The sequence below is a fragment of the Pempheris klunzingeri genome, chromosome 20, assembly GCF_042242105.1.
Source record: "Pempheris klunzingeri isolate RE-2024b chromosome 20, fPemKlu1.hap1, whole genome shotgun sequence".
In the NCBI taxonomy this organism is placed as follows: domain Eukaryota; kingdom Metazoa; phylum Chordata; class Actinopteri; order Acropomatiformes; family Pempheridae; genus Pempheris; species Pempheris klunzingeri.
Window position 1 is genome coordinate 12,954,441 of NC_092031.1, and position 17,168 is coordinate 12,971,608.

The 17,168-nt window shown below is 42.1% G+C and overlaps 2 protein-coding genes across 3 annotated transcripts in view; both read right to left on the bottom strand.

Moving 5' to 3' along the window:
- The window catches only part of rab11fip3 (RAB11 family interacting protein 3 (class II)), a 28,267-nt gene extending 17,719 nt beyond the window's left edge, over positions 1-10,548 (bottom strand). The window contains exons 1-2 of the mRNA XM_070851736.1: positions 8,802-10,548; positions 2,330-2,423 (exon numbers count right to left, since the gene is read on the bottom strand). Coding sequence (XP_070707837.1) covers positions 2,330-2,423; positions 8,802-10,436 — 1,729 coding nt within the window. The 5' untranslated portion in view covers positions 10,437-10,548. The remainder of the gene's footprint in view (positions 1-2,329; positions 2,424-8,801) is intronic.
- A 1,834-nt stretch (positions 10,549-12,382) lies between these two features.
- On the bottom strand, positions 12,383-16,758 carry decr2 (2,4-dienoyl CoA reductase 2, peroxisomal). 2 transcript variants are annotated; one of them, XM_070851881.1, is made up of 9 exons: positions 16,654-16,758; positions 16,428-16,496; positions 15,807-15,858; positions 15,585-15,720; positions 15,041-15,165; positions 14,628-14,721; positions 14,437-14,541; positions 13,232-13,420; positions 12,383-13,005 (listed from the first exon to the last, which is right to left on the bottom strand). In XM_070851881.1, exons 1-9 carry the CDS (start codon positions 16,752-16,754, stop codon positions 12,971-12,973), a joined length of 906 nt encoding a protein of 301 aa, XP_070707982.1. In that variant the 5' UTR covers positions 16,755-16,758; the 3' UTR covers positions 12,383-12,970. The 2 variants fall into 2 exon arrangements, with proteins under 2 accessions (XP_070707982.1, XP_070707983.1); XM_070851882.1 differs by having other exon boundaries at positions 13,168-13,420.
- Positions 16,759-17,168: the final 410 nt, after the last annotated feature.

Consider the following 17,168-nt stretch of genomic DNA (forward strand, 5'->3'; position numbering starts at 1 on the left):
GCACCTGCAGACAAGCTATGTAACCTGAGACGGACGAACAAGAGTCCCATCGGCCACTGCGTCTCCTGTATCTAGTAAACAGAGCAGTGAATAGCACCCTACTGAGAGAACAGAACACAAACAGTGTTCTCCAAAGCTGACAGTAAACCCAAGGGGCTTTGTGCCCCCTGGTCTTATATAACCCGTTGCTCTTGATGACTTTTACACATTGCAGGGTATTGAAGTCAAATGTGTCTGCGTTGAATGGGCTTGTACAGGAGAAGCTGGCATCTGTTTGAGCAACACACCTGCAGTCACTTGGCGTCATGTCAAAATATCAGAACACAGAAATTTTCTACTTTTGTTGTTCCAGACATGCCACAGCCACTACAGGGGACAAGGCATTTCCATGGCCTGCAGGTCTGCCTTTATTAAAAGTAACCCTGCCAGTAGCAAGTGGTGCAGAAATTAAATAAAGAAGAAGGTGGACTGCAGTGAAGTTTCTACTGAAACTAGACTGCAAGCTGGGAGCTGGGAAAGCCTGTTTTGCCCTCTAATTACAGCAGAGGTGTTGGAGACGCTGGTGGGGAACATGACATAAAAAATCAATAGTAGCTATTACATTAAGTCAAAAGTTTGCGATTTAAATCTGCGATTCTGAGCCTGACTTGTGTTAACAAAGACAAATAAAGAGGAAAACAGAGAGAAAACACACAGAATTCTTGTAGTTTCAGGGGATTTAAAATAGCAGAAGCAACTGTGCTCTGCCTTTACAAGCATGGTGGAATTCTGTCAGCAGAGTGTGAGCGACTTGGGAAAGTCGGATTTCACACACTAACGGGAAACTATTCCAGCTGGAAATATCTGATTAATTGTTCATATTGCTGATTACACAGAAAATATTGAAGAGAGGCAGAAAAGACAGGACAGTGAGTTAACAGGAACATGGAACACTGACCCCAGGTTGGAGTTTGACCGATGACATCATGGTCATATGATATGTGCATTAGCCAAGCCACCAAAACAGATGCCTTAAGATTACACATAACTACAACCAACGCATGACATTAACCTTCATCCACTGTCTATTAAGGCAGTTATTTGAAATTGCCTATGTTGTTGCTGCTATTACACCAAAGGTTTTTGGAGATGTATATAAAGAAAAGCACAGCTTATTTGTCAATATATGCCAATAGAGGCATTTCTGTGCTTTCTCACTTGGACTTTACAACACAGCTCTGCAACTAGTAATGAGGAGAGAGACAAGGGAGAAACAGAGAGGACAGGGCTGAGTAGGGAGGATAGTAAATAATTTAGTTGAATAGGACTCTCTGCTCTAACCCCATCTCTCTGCCACTCCCACTCTGAAACCTTGCCAGTAAGCCCATGTGTCTGTGCATCTCATGCTTTCCAGTGAATGACTTATTAATGGTCTGAGTAACGGGAGCTGTGCAACCCAGAAAGCCTGGGGAAAGAGTGCTACTAATCAATAGGCAGGGTGAACAGGCAGCGCACTATTGTGGTGACGTCACCACAACCTGTATAGTGTGTCAACACAACCAGTGTGTGCTGTAAACTGCCCAAGAGCTGAAACTATTAGACTGATGTGACTTTGGGGTCCCTAAGACCATCACGTGCTTCACTAAAGGCTATGACCATTGAAAATAATTTACTGACTGCTGTCAAGCCAGGCTTGTACAGTGTTCCCATTTTAGGGGGGAAAAACAGTATGAGTCCTTACAACTTACAGCAGTTTTTAAAAGCTTATAAAGTGGAACAGGGGGCAGCAAAATAGTTAAAGAAAACATTTAAATACATATAAAAGAATTTGGGTCAGTCTTTTGCCTTTCAAAATCCCTCACCTCAACTGAGAGATGAATGTGAACATACTGTGTTGACAACAATATTTGGCAGCATGGGGAATACAGCAAGATGGAGCCAGATGCTGGAGACTAAATGTAGGTGCAAGAATTTGCTGCTGAGAGTTTTTTTTTTCTCAGCAAAATGAGGTTATGGGCAAGTTAGCCAAACTTGCTATTGGCAGATAAAATAACTTCAGTGCATAAAACAGAGCTCACTGTACATCACATTGCGTTGATTAGTGATGCAAATGTTAATATGTCCAGTAAAACATGCTGCATTTCTTACATATGACAAAAGCAGCACATTTTTGTGTTTTAGTAGGTAGGTTTCACAAATCATTAGACATAGAAGCCCCAGAGTCTTAGACAAGAGCCCACAAAAAGGGGACACCAGGTTAAGAGTTTAAACAGAAAACTTACACTTAATTACTATATGACATAGCAGGTACTGACTATGAGATTAAAACACAGTGCATCTGAGGACTCACCTCCGTTGCTAATTGCAGAGATTCCACGGTGGAAGTCTTCAAAGCTGATCACTCCCAGGCCACTGGGATCCAAAAACTTGGTCAGATCCTTCACCTGAAAGATAAACATTCACAACAGTTAAAACGACTTTCATCATGAGAATCCCTCTCTCACAACCCTATTATCTGTTCTGCCCAGATGATGTCACAAATGATGTAAGGGGAGGTTTTTTTGCACAAGGGGGCAAATAACTTGACTGTGAAGTTAGTGTTGACTTCAATGGAAAAGCCCAAACAGAAGAACAAGAGCAGTACTTGATCTGAATGGGAGCTACATAAAACTACCAAGAACTCATTCTTAAGGTCATTGCACTGGCATGACAGTTTTACTGCAGAATTATGTGAACTCCAAAAGTCATAAAAACAACCTGTGACCTGCAGATGAAAATCAGCTGTTGCAGACAGGTCAATGGTGACTTTACAAGGACTTTAAAGTGTGCAAACGGTATGGTCTATATTCGCTTTGATTATGGGGGGGAAAAAATGGGGAAAAAGAGAAGAAAATGTTGCTAAAGGCTAAAGTGCTTTTACCACACTTTTAACTAATAAAGAAAGGATGTAGAATCAATCTTACATTAAAATGAACAGGAAGATATGAAGATGGCTTTCCCAAAAACAGAGTAAACAATCTCATTCTAATCGTAAATTTATCAAAATGCATGTATATAATGTGAGGCCATATAAGCCTCTTGTGCACAGAAATACAGCTGCACTCAGCTGTTAAATGGGTTACATAACTGCACCTACATACTGTATATTCCTACAGTCAGTAGCCTGGCAACAGGAGGATGTGTGCTTCAGTAACTACAGGACCCCAGAGCATAAAAAAAACACAACAGCGCCGCTGATCAACAATTCTTTTGACTCCTAGTGTATGTAAAATTATATCTGATCTGTACTGAGAGAGCCTTCACCTGTACCAATTATTTGCCCCAGTGAATGCTTAATGTCTAGTTATGTGGCTCCCAAAGACCTGAGAACTAGATGCCCGCCTCTATCTGCAAATCTACTGGTGGCGCCGAGCAGTCAAAATCTATTTGCACAAATAATAGACTAAGTCCAATGTTGTCCATCACAAATTACACTAACCGGTTATTGCAGTATAATTTCAGGCATATATCACTGACAAAATTAGCTGGAAGCGAGCCTGAGAGCATGTCGGGTGAGGTTTCTCTGGTTTCGGCTCACTTCTTCCTTGAGAAAGTAAGCATACAATGTGTACATGGTTGTTTCCCAGAGACTTTTTTTTTCTGTGTGCGTCCTCTCTCTTCCACAATTTTTATATCAGTTACACACAAAAACAAGCTGATCTGCTTAGCAACACTGAGCTCCGACTCAGGAGGGTGAGAAGGCCTAATAAACTGACTTCAGAAACCCCCATGGCTTATGATCTGGGTTTGGTGAATTAAGCCCAGCTGTGCTTAGTGAGGGGAGGGGAGTGACTGATCTCGCTGAATGGTGGTTAACACTGCAATGTTAAGTTTAGCATGTGGAATCAAGGCTCATTCAGCTCCCATCTCCACTATGCTCAATCTTTCCACGCAGTATATTTGCTATATGCCGTTGGCTGAGGGCAGAAATTTGTGGCCAAAGTCAGTGGTAGGCATTTAAATACAGCTTTTAGTTTTCCGTTTCACAATGGAGCATCACAGTTCACACGAAAGGGATTTTGTTCCATGCAGCTATACAGAAACACCTCTGCTGTATGAGGTGAGAAAACTGAGGTGTGACTGTGGAATCAGCTATGAGTGTCTGTGGTCTGATGACATTTTTGTATAACCGTTATAATAAGCAGTAAATTAGTGTTAGTTATTGTGCTGGCAAAAAGAGAAAAAGAGAAAGCAACCAGAGTAATACAAATGTGGAAGCTATCCGTGGCCTACATCAGTTGTTAAGCCGGTACATCAGTGCCAGGCCCCTCAGGTCTTGTGAACAGAGTCTGATGGCTATTCCTAGGTCTAACCTAAAAACTAAGGTGAATGGCATCTCAGTTCAGTTGTGTTTTGGCCAAAAGGTCCTGGAAAAGTCTTTAACTGGCAAACCTTCCCCCTTTTAACTTAATCAATTCACTTAATCTGATGTTGCTGGAAACACTGTATTTTGTCAGATTATCAATTAATGCACCAATTGTTATTTTGACTGTTGCTGCGTACTCTGTGTATATTTGACTTGCTGACTGACTCTATTGTTTTCTTGCATGAGTCTTGCGACATGCTATACAATTACAGAGTTTACTGGCAGGCTAAAAGCTTATTCTAAAATTACTTCTTAAAACAATTTTACAGTGGTACTTTTTGTTGAAGGATAGATTTAAACATGTTTATTTGTTTGTCTCTCCGTCTTTTGTTGTACATATTTTATGGTTTTCTCGCCATTTAAGTCTAACTTAAGGATTTTGAGCCTTTGTTTATAAAAACCCCATTCACGGCATCATCATCAATTCTGCATTATGTAATCATTTGTATCGTTACACCTATCAAGCACGGCCCTGAGAGAGAGTGGTAAGGCAGATAACAACTAAATTCAAGAGGAACTCTGTCAGCTCCACTGCTTCACAGAGCATTGGAGGGACTGTGGTTTTACTGTTTCCTCTATTTGTGTCTAATCAGTGCCGGGGCACGCCTGACCGCCTCCACACAGACCACTGTTGTGCATAACCCCACGGAGAAGAATACCCTTTGAGAGTCTTTCCTACAGGGGATTTCACAATAGTTACCAAACAAAACTCTGATATTCATGATCATACGCCTTGTGGGTTGGCAAAAGATGACAGAAAAAAGACAGAGTGATCTTTAGATATAAAACATTAACACACGTATACACAACTGTGAAGTCAAGAGAGGGGACGGTTCGGGGCATGGGACATTCCACTGTGGATTAGAGGGGCAGCACATAAAAGCAGCGGGTGAGGGGAGGGAGGCTGGGTAAAGTAGGGTTGGGAGTGTCGACTGACAAGAGAGACACGACCACAATGCAGTTCAGTATGGCTTTTGTGCAGAATCAGGGTGAAAACCAGCGAGTGAAACCAGCGAGTGGTGGTTAGAAAACTCTTTTGAACTGAATTCCCAGATTTGGCACAAGCCTGCAGGACATTTCTTCTCTGGTATTCTTTCGTCATACCTGCACGTATAACAGCAGGTCAGCATGAACTGCTCATAGTGTTGCTAACACAGCAAAGAAACATCATGAAACTACAGTAAAGTTTTACGGCGCTGGTTTGACACGTAAAGGCTGAAAGTAAGCCTCCTGTCAATCTGTCAATGGTTCTCCTGAAAAAGAGGTCTCACCCAGAAAGGTGGTAGCGGCAGTGCTTTAAATTAACATGGTGAAAGAGCAAATGGTGTTTTCATAGGGGGACATCTATGATTTAATGCAAATGGGGGAGCATGTTTACTTTTTAAATATGTTTGAATGTTGGCAGTATTTTAACTTCTGATTTAAGATTCTACATTAGCACTGATGCTCATGTTCAAACCACACGCAATACACTATGTGCGTGCGTGCACATGGTCACTATCATATCCTGGAATAATTCTGGAGGAAGCATTTGCATGCTTAGCATACAGGCACCAGCCGAACATCCATGCAAATACCTCATGAATACCTTCCTGCTGTCTCTTGACAGGTTGCTGGGATATTTGCAAAGTGATACAGGATCATACACATGCGAGGCCTGCTGCTAACCATGAACCAAACTATGAAGATATCTTACTGAAGAATGCCGCTTGTATATAGGTAGGGAAGATAAATAGATAGAAAATAGGGAAAACAGAATGATCTCTGAAGCTTGTAGATGACTTAAAAAAAAAAAAAAAAAAAAAGTTGCATCCTAAATGCCCTTAACTCCAACTCCATTTAGCTTACACCACTACTGGCAATCTAAACTTCATTTTTGTTATAAGTGTTGATTATGTCCGTCCTTATGAATTAGTATGACCAACTGCCTTGTGGTTTCTCAACCACAGTGTTAAAATACTTTTGTTACCACCATCGTCCACAGTAAAATTTCACTAATTTGAGCTGCTCAGGCATGGTGGTTAGGCTAACCACTTTTATCTCCAGAAATACAAGGACATAGCTGGGCAAATCTTATTCAAATATGAAAGGCACACATGTATTTCAAACTGATATGATAAGAGTGAACCATTTATTACCTAATGAAAGAAACAATCAGCACTTTGACTTCAGACAGCTGCATGTAGGCCCTGTTACATCAGACCCGACTTTCCCACTGATCCTTGAGTTCGGCTAATGAATGCCAAACCCACTGAAAAGTTACGTGCATTAAGATACATTCCACAAATTTTGAAGATAAGTCTGTCCGCTGCATGCTTACTTATTGTAAACACACCAAAGCATCGGCCTCCCTCTTTCTGATCACGAAAAGGATAGAAATCTAAGAGGAGTTTCCTGTAAGGGCACAAATTAGCTCCTGCAGCTCTTGGAAACCAGATATTCGATAGCTAAACACAAAGAAGTACGCACAAGTAATCAATCTGCACAATCTGGTTAGTGGGCCAAGGAAAACCGTTAAGAAACAAAGATCCAAAGGAAACTGCTGGAACTTAGATACTTGGGAGGTGCAGCAGGAGAACTCCACCAGAAACCAAACAGTATGGATTAACAGTAAAACAGACCGCACCTATGAAATAAAGTCAACTCCCAGTGTCATGTAAATGTAACGCCTTTAACGCTGCCTGACAAAACTGCAGGTGGACTTGATTTACATCAGACTCGGATGACAAAAGCCCTTCTCCTCTGTCCCTAAAAACAAGGTCATGAGCAGTTGGTGGATGGCACCCAAACCATGAGGTCCCTCTGACTCAGGAAAATACATTTTACTCTTAATCCTTCACAATTCCCTGCCTGGGGAGCCACAGATACCTACAGCTAGACACGGGACAGATCAGGGGCAACAGAGGCGCTTTGAACTGGGAGAGGAGGGATTAAAAAGCATTAGTGAGCAGGCATCACACTCTGTGTGTGGAGTACAAACAAGTACCCATCTTCACCCAAAGGACTTGTTCAAAGTTCATCAAAAAGAGTTTAATTTATGCTTGTTAATGTCTTCTGAATTGATTGATGATGTCATCCCTATGATGAATCAACCCTATATCTAAATCAACAATTGAAAACAACAAGGGCTGCATTTTTAAATGGATTATAAATGCTGCAAGTGACACTAGGTTATTCTTATTGCTTCATGAGGAAATAGAGATCAATAAATAAGCTGAAAAAGATCACAGGCACACTTGACAGTTTTCACTAATGTCTGTTACCAGTTAGGTCACATCATCTTTTGCAACCAGCCTTTCATTTACAAATGGTGAGATCACTCGATGAGGCTCAGTCTGATTCCTGTAAACATTTAGACAGGCATACAGACAAGCACGTCTGACAGGAAAAGAAAGTGTAACGTGCAAGACCTGTTTTTAAACTCTGAATTTAACTTTCGGTTTAAGATGACACCTGCCTGGCTGAAATGGCCTTGGTAATACAGTTTAGTCAATACCTTGACACAAGGAAAAAGCAGCAACAAAGTCTGATGGACTGATGAGGAGAAAACAGGCTCTCTTTGCTTCTACTGCTTACACAGAGAAATGCTGATTCACCAAGTCAGACCATCAATAAGAATTTAATCAATTTTAGTCATTATGTGACACAGTCTAATTTAGTACGTTGAATTGTTCTGCATCTCTTGACTTGCAAGTAACAGTGGAAGCTTTTCACAAAATGTGGAACGCCTGGTGTGAAGGGCCATATGCAACAAACGGGTGAGGGTCATGGGTGGAGTGACTTGCATCAGGCATCATTCCAAACCACAGGCTATGCAAATGAGAAGATGGGTGTCTGTCATTTGGCATTTGAGTGCTGGGCCTGACCAAATTCATTACAGCCAATATGCTTGACTGACTTATCAGGATGATAACCCAAATCCAGGCTCTTGAACACTCACCAAATATAGATGACAAACTAATCCAGGCATGGTTTTAATAATATGCTGTGGTATTAGCCAAATCTATTATACTGAATGTTGAGAGCTTGCAGGAAGCACACCAGGGTCATGTTACTTCTGTACACACTATATACCAATAGCACTATATAGTACCAATAGCATAATACTCATTTCTATATGATCTCTAGGTCCAAATGACTACATTTGCCTCATTAACTCACTTTGACTCTAACAAAACTAAATTTCAAATTGATTTAGATGCTAAACAACTTGAAATATTGATAGAAAAGGGACATCAGCCAGATGGATTTCAGTTGATTGAATTAAGCATGCTTTTGCAGGAAGCTGAGTAGAAAATGAATAATAAATCATTTAAGTATATGGAGCTTTACATGGTTTACACAGAACTTCACTCAGCATGCATTACCCAGTAGCTATGAGCTCAAAACAACAAATTCAACACAGAAGGCATCTCACCTGATCGGCCCCATAGGCTGCAGCAAACTCCATAAACTCCTCAATGCGAACAAAACCATCTCCATCTTGGTCTAAAGCATCGAACACAGCTTTTAGTGGGGAGACATCTTCCTCCCTCGTATTCACATCTGAGACCACTGGCAGCGAGTCATCTACCACCATCTTGGAGAGGGAAATCGTCTCCACAGTTGGCTCACTAGTCCATCCAGCCTCAGCAGAAGAAGTGTGTAAGTCCTGAACTGAAAAATCAAAAGACGCCACTTTGTGACAATCTGATCCTTCGTGCTGGTTACTATCTGTCAACCGCTCCTCTTCCCTCTGTTCGGCTGACGGATCAGGAGCACTTCCATTCTGTGCAGCCTCCTGTGGTTTCAAGTCCCAAGTTTCCTCATCATGGACCTCGTCAGCAGTCAAGCACAGATCCAAAGCCATTGCCTCATTCCCCTGATTTTTGGCTTCAGAACAAATGTTATCTTCCATCAAATCCTTAGATTCATTTTCCACAGAGTAAATCTCACTAGAGAAATCACCCTGTATGCAGCCATCATCAGCTGGAGGCACCGTCACTGATGAGGGTTCAGCTGACAAACCCAGCACACCTGAGTCATTCTCACCTTGTTGCTCTAAAGTCAGATTTCTGATAACAGCAGCTCCTGCATGTTCCACCTCCGACTCCTCTGTTGATAAATCTAATGGCGAACCTGTACAGATAGCAGAGGGAGGACTGGCAGGGCACAGGCTCAGACTGCTGTCACAATCTGGAACCTCTAAATCCAACAAAGGCACAGATCCGTCACAACACTCCAGTGGCGTGCTGATGTGGTTATACGGGAGGCAGTTCTCTGGTGAACCTTGCAAGGTAGCGCTACAGGTCACTAGCACACCAGTCACTTGATCAGGGAATAAACCTTTGTCACCGGTTTCAGGTGACAAAGACTCCCTACTCTGTGAGGGAGGGAGACCGACCTGCTCCTCCTCCGACAGGTCTACCAGCTCCTCACTGACACCCTGTGGGTTCAACGCACCTGAGGACTCTGTGGGGAGACTAGAGTGTTCATCTGAGAAGAGATCCACCAACAAAAATGGATCCCCTGTGTTGGTCTCAGAAATCTTCGTTGGAGAGACCGGTACACTGAGGCTTATTAGCTCAGCCTGACAACTGAGGGTATCTGAGCTCTCAAGAGGGTCCCCCTGTGTCAGACTCAGTTCGTCACAGGCAGAGTTCGTCCCAACCACATCAGTGATTTTGGGAGAAAATAGCCATGACAATGTGCAGTCACTTATTTCATCAGGCCCCTCAGTTTTTTCTGTGAGGAACAATTCCTCTATATGAGTACTATGGAGAGAAGCTTGGGAAATAGAGGACTGATCTCCCTCAAACTGCAAAGAAAAGTTAGAGATATTTATAAGGTTGTCCAACTCTACTGGCTTATCCTGGAAAATATTTTCCTCTTCGCCTTGATTGGGTGTTTCATCCCGGTCACTGTGTCTGAAATCCAAACCTGTCTGGCCACTTTTGTCCGGACAGAGCACACCTCCATTGTCTGAATCCAGTGTGTGAAATCCAAGAGGAAATGGCTGTTCAGATTCCCACTGCGTGTGCCCCAGAGGGCCAGACACAACTGTCGGCTCCATTTATATTGGCTGTTCCACTTTGCAAACTTGAGAAAGCTGGTTACGCCTTATCTCACTGCCGTGGTAAAGATCCAGTTTTTTAATATCAAGGCCATGTTTTTAAATGGCACTTACACCTTCACATAAAGATTGAAATGAATGTGTGGAATTCCTACAAACATTGTCTTCCTGTGACATTTAAAAAACACACTGGCAGGTATTGACACAGTATAAATAACTGAAGAAGACAGCCTTGTAGGGGTAGTTTAAGGAGGAGAGGCAGGTTAAGAAACAATCAGTCAGTCCTGCTGCAGATTAACAAACTGTATTTGCTGTGTTTGACTCAAGTGGTTGCCATCCACATCTCAACAGCAATGTTACCTAAATTCAAAATTCATATTTATCTCTTAGCCGAGCTGAATATCGCGCTGATGTAGCTGTGTTTTGACTCACTATGTCCCTCTGTGTCATGGCAGGTCCACTCCTGGTTCATACCAAATGTTTCAGCTTCAGCACATCCAACGTCAACATGCTTCACCTCGGCCTGAAAGCTGCCAGATCACCGAAACAAAGTCCCAGAAATGAACCGACAGTAGCGACAGAGGTGACGACATCTCTGCTGGTGAGTCAGTTTAAAAGAAAGCAAATTAACGTGTTAGGTCACCGGTGTTTGTCAACATTAGCTTTCTTAGCCGATTATCTAACCTTATCCATCGCAAGCTAATTTGCAGAGGAGCCGACAGCGCAGCGAGGAAAGCCAAACCTTTACATAAACCTCTTGGTATGATGTTAAACCTCTCATTAGGAGGCGGTTTACTAAATATAACGACTGTCAAATCTCCCAGTGAGTTTGTGCTCGTAAGTAAAGCTAACTCCTCCTTCGAGCATCCCACTTCTGTCGTGCCATTGGCCGCGGAAGCTGCTAACGTAACTGACTAGCTAGCGAAATTAGCCTATTAGCTAGCTAACGCGCAAAACAGCCTCAGCTACTAGCCCCCCAACAATTAAATCACACAAAATGACACGTTAAATATTCCTCGGTTTAAGAGGTGACCACGGAAAATGTCTCCTTAGAGATAGTCCAGGATTTTGCCTTCGTTTCGATGCCGTTTTCCAGCGGCAATCCACCTGTGTCAGTCCAAAGACAGGCCAGACGGCTGACGAGACCACCCCGTCCTGTCCCCCTTAAATGCTGCTGTTATTCTCCTCTCAAACAGCAAATCTGTCACTGCGTCCCTCGCCGGAGTCCGTAATGAAACGAAAAAGGCGATAATAAAAGGCCAAAAAGCTCCATCGTTTGGCGGCGAGTCCACCGAGGTTGATCACAGACAGCGAGAAGCTCTCGCATCAGCATCAGCAGCGTCCCATCCTCCTCCTCCTCCTCCTCCTCCTCCAGCCGCATACACACACACACGCCACTGACGTTTCACGCAAGCGTACAAAATACCCCGCAGTATCATTGGCTTTAAGGCAACCATCATTTGGGTCCTACACCACAAAAACAATCCTAATATTCAAATCACTGCCCTGCACTCAGTTTTTTAAAGTGGGCACCCCTTCACAGTGAGCATGGGGTGTCTGTGACACTTCAGCATCTGGGCAGATGTTTGTCTCAGCAGTTAACACAATGTCATGTCAACCAATATAACATAGTTGAGGACTCCAGTGGACAGAGGTGGTTTATTATTTGGAGAAAATAGTCCTTGTTAAAAGGTTGCAACTGTGATGTTTTGGCTCCCCCATCTGACCAGCAGCGGTGCAGATTTTCTTCTTTTAGTCATCTAATCCACTGGATCCCAACCTTCAAAAAACTAAATGTGATCTACCTGTGACACCCTAGTGTGCACAAGTTGAAAAATCTCCTAAAATAGTTTCATTTATAAGATATTAAGTTACTGAAAGTATCCAATATGCTACATGAAATGGAGAAAAGTCAGAAAAATCAAACATTTCTGGTTACCTGTGGTGTTTTATTGTGTTTATTTCTTCTTCTTCTTCAATCAAGTTGTGACCCCTCAGATGTGGGGCCCCACACCCCTAGACCGGAAACCACTAATGGAGTCAATCTGACTTGCATCAAAAACAGTCGGCTCCTTCATACGGGTACGATCCAAGCTTCAGTGACAAAGGAAAATGTACGCAGAAAACATAAGACCAGAGGGCAAGAAATGAGACAGCTGTTTGTATATTAGCATTAAAAAAAAAATGACTTGCAATAGTAAGTGCAAACGGTAGTCACCATTAAGTGTGATTCTACATGGTTTAATCAAATGAGAGGTATTAAAAAAAAAAAATCACATTAAATGGCGTGTGATAAACATGACTGTACATGAAATGCATGCTAACAATACACAGCACTGTAATGGGCAAAAAAGTCCCTGAATTGTTATATAATTTGTTCCATTACTATGACTGTTAACACATACTATACTGTAGCTAAGTGCAGTAAGTTAGTGTTCAACCCCTCCAGCCAATAGCAACACACCCTTAAGGCAAACGTTGGTGAGATACAGGACAAATGCTGTACATGTAGCATATCAGTTGGTTTGCAGCATTCACTTGTCTCTTTTCTTTTCAGATGACCAATAACCTGAAAGTAAACAAGAGAGACAAGTGGATTAATGTGGGTTCTAATGTCTTCATTTTAACGGTCTCTTTACATGTTAAATCAGAGACGATACAATTCACAGCACGCATCCTCAGTCACACTGTGTCTCCACATGGACCTCAAGCTGCACCTCCTCCTACACACCTGCGTCAGGAGGAGGACAGGAGAGCCACTGTTCAGAGTTTAGCGGATTTAGAGGAGGCTATACCCAACAGCATGGAGACGTCGTTGGCTGAGGTCAGCCACGAACCGCCGTCCGCCACCAGGATGGCTCCAGTCACATAGGAGGAGGCTCGGCTGGCCAGGAAAAGAGTGCAGTGGGCCATCTCTGTCTTGTTGCCCGCTCGCTGCAAAGGAATGGATTTGAAGGCACCAGCAGCCTCCCCACGGGGACCACCTGAGGGATTAAAGGAAGAAAAAAATGCTCAGACACCCTTCTTTACACTGTGATGCTGTACATGAGTGGTTCCCAACACAGTCCTGTCTGCTACAGTTCACCGGCACCATCCGCCATGTTCCGAATACGTTCTTATATAATATAGATTATAACTGCGTGCTGTTTAACACTATATAAAAGTGTTTATTGTAATAGTTATTTTTTCACACATTTGAATTGTTCATGTTTAGGTTGCTTTGGTCAAGTTTGAATTTGTACGACTTCCACTTTGAGTGGCGGACAAACGTTTCAACTATCTATTCATTACTTTTAGCTAACATTTAAACTGTACATCACTTTAAGCTAAGTATTTTAACTATTTATTACTTTAAACAATTGAAACTTTATTCATTTGGTTTTCTTTCTCTTCTTGGCCTGCTTGTTTACTTGCTTTCACATTAGTGTTAATATGTTATAATTCATTCAGGTTGATTGGAAGCTAGCTGTATTTACTAAAAATATAGATTATTATTATTTTTTATTTCTGTTTTGTTCTATTTGTTTATGTTAATTAGTTGAACCTTCCAGATAACTGCTGATAACTGCAGGAGGACACATGGTTTACCAGGGAATCACTGCTGTACTTGTACAGTATGTGAGTATGTGTAATTAAAACTGCTGTAATTTTCTTTTGTGTGCATCAGCGCGCCGTCTCTACTCTGTTAGTAATTTCTGATATCTCTCCCCAATGATGTTCATTCAGGAGATCAATAACACAGCTCATCACTGCAAAACGGACCCCGATGGGGTGATGCAGGACCCTGACAAGAGGCGGTGGGGTGTTGAATCATCCTCACTGTACATTATCTCATTTATTACATGCCTTCGTACTAAAGAAGTCAACAGTTCGAGACAAAATTCTGACTAGTGAAGCAATTTCATTCATTTAAAAATGATTTTATGGCTTTCGGAGGAGTGCTTTTTAAATGTATAACCCATAAATTAGCCAGTTTGTCAGTAATGTGTTAAATCCCTACCCAGTCTGCGGAAGCCCTCTGTGCCAGAGATTGGGCCTGGAGCCACTGTATTGACTCTCACCCCACTGGGCCCCCACTCCACAGCCAGGTGCTTAGTCATGGCATCTAGAGACAGGAGAGGCAACAGTGAGTCATTAGATTTTCATTTTGATATCATTGCATAAAAAAAAAAAAAAAAAAAAAGCTCTCACCATTTGCAGCCTTAGCAGAGCCAGCATGCACCTGGAGGCCCTGCCCCTTGTATCCGAGTGTTGCAGAGATGTTGACTATGTTGCCACCATTATTCTGCACACACACATCGAAGCAAATATTATGTAAATACTCAAATCAGCTTCAGCAGACAGAGACAGCAGTTTGAACACCATTTCAGAGATGACAAGGCATTCAGTAATTTGTGATCTTTACTGTCCTCCTTTGGTGGCCACGGTGAACTGCACCGAGTGAATATCGTTGAAAGTTCTTGATCAATAACCCAATTATGTTCCTGCAGATACTGTATAATCATCCTTTGAGGTTGCCCTATGAGGTTATAAGCAACTTACTTATAGCTCCTGAACTTGGAACTAAGAAATACTGTGTCACACAGACAGAAAATGTATTGTACCTGGAACCACTTCTCGTAAACCACCTTGCTTGTGTTAAATGTGCCCATTGTGTCGATCTCCATTACTGTCTTGAAGGCATTGAAGGAGAGCGAGGAAGCCGGGCAGAGGAAATTTCCAGCAGCATCTGTCAGAAAAACAGCACCGTGATTATAACTAAAGGCAAAATCATCACACACAGCTTTACATCCCATTTAGGGTTTTAAAATGCTTCATTAAAGTTACAAACAGCTTTAACACGGTGATACAGTAATAATCTTCTTGTGATGTAACAGTTTGTAGAGAGGACGAGGGTGCAAAGATAGAGGATAAAGATAGATTAGACATCAGAGAAGTTGATGATTAAACCAAAACCTCTCACACTTCACCTTTGTTTTCACTTATTCACCAACAGACGGCTTGAAAAATCTGCACTTATCTGCACTTGTGTTGGCAGGATGACAGACAACTTAAGGGCTGTAAACTGTGCAGCACAGCGCCCACCACAAACCCAGCGATCATTGGTACAAAAACACATTTCAGGCTTGTTTTTAAGAGGTCACGTACTGTTAATAAGGATGTCTACGCGCCCCAGTTCTTTCAGCGTCTCATCCACAGCGGTTGCGATGCTCTCGGGCTGCCTCACGTCTATACACAAAGGGAGACAGCGGCGTCCTGTCGCTGCAGACAGCTTTTTAGCTGCCTAGGGAGCCACACAATCACATTAACATTTAGTTAGGGTGCAAGATATATAATTTAGGACTGTGGAAATTATGCAAGAGGAGTAACCTCTTTGAGCTTGTCCAAGTTCCTGCTTGCAATCACTGTGTCACAGCCGTGCCTGAAAGAAAAGTAAAAAATATAATAATGGGGAAAGAAGACGATAGAAGAACACCAAAGAGCACGGGCTGCATTGTCTTGATTAGAATGTGAATGTGTAAGGCTTGCATAAATACGGCTGATAAGGAGACAGAGGGAGTAGCTGATGATGAAACAGGTAGGACAGAGGGTGGCAATGCGAGGTCATAAATGAGGGACAGGCATGGACCAACAGATACAGTTACAAGGCAGTCTGCTTATTTTGATAAAAGACAAATGACTTCTGCCACATGAGTAAATTATTGAACTATTTCAACTTTGTCACACAAGCAAAACGATGAAAGTCTGCGGTCAGATAACACAACCACAAGGTTTAAAGTCCACCTTCGCACTGTCACACCCACTGATTTTACAGTTTGAGTAAAAGTTATGACATAATGTTTAAAGAGCATTGACTCTACACGCTACACATTTATTCTTATATGTACATGCTCCAGCACTGTCCAATGCTAGAATTAAATTTTGATTAAAAATTGATATTTCTGCAAAATCTGGACATGTTATGCAGAAGCAAACAGGATATCCTCTCACCTCATGAAGATTTCAGCTATCCTGAGTCCAATGCCAGATCCACCGCCGGTGATAAAAGCAACCTGATCTCTGAAAAATAAAGCGAAAACCCTCAAAGCTCACTTCACGCACTGACAGGCAAACAGCATTTACTTTGCATGTGTGCATTTGCTGTGTGCATGCAGACAGGCAATATGATCCCACCAGGCAGTGGGAAATACATTTAAAAGTATGTTTTCATGCTTACTTTAATAAATCTGGACTGTAGATGTGAGTATATGAAGTCAAGCACTCATCTGCACCAACATCTTCAGGCAACGGCACTTCTTTTCTCTGTGGCTCTGCCATGCTGATAAAATAATGCATGTCACATAGATGCAATCACACTGGGATCGTCATAATAGCACTGCAATATTATATATTGCATATATTGAATATATTATATGCAAACGCAGCAGTGCAGCGACAACTTACAATACAATAGCCCTCTGCAGCAGTTTGGCAAACCTAATGATGTTGTTGATGATGTTTTTCATCAGGATTGTCAGATCATTTAAATCCAACCACAAGATAGTGTTTTCAAATTGTGATTTTTTTTTTCTTACCACTCCAGTTCCCATTTTCACTATCACTGTGAAGTATTTGTGTGCACACGCTGTCACGGTTTAAAGTCACATTAAAAATGTTTGCAGTAAATCACAGTTACAGTGGCAGCAACTCCCCAGAAGTGATGTAAACCAGCTGTGACAGATGTGTGTAACT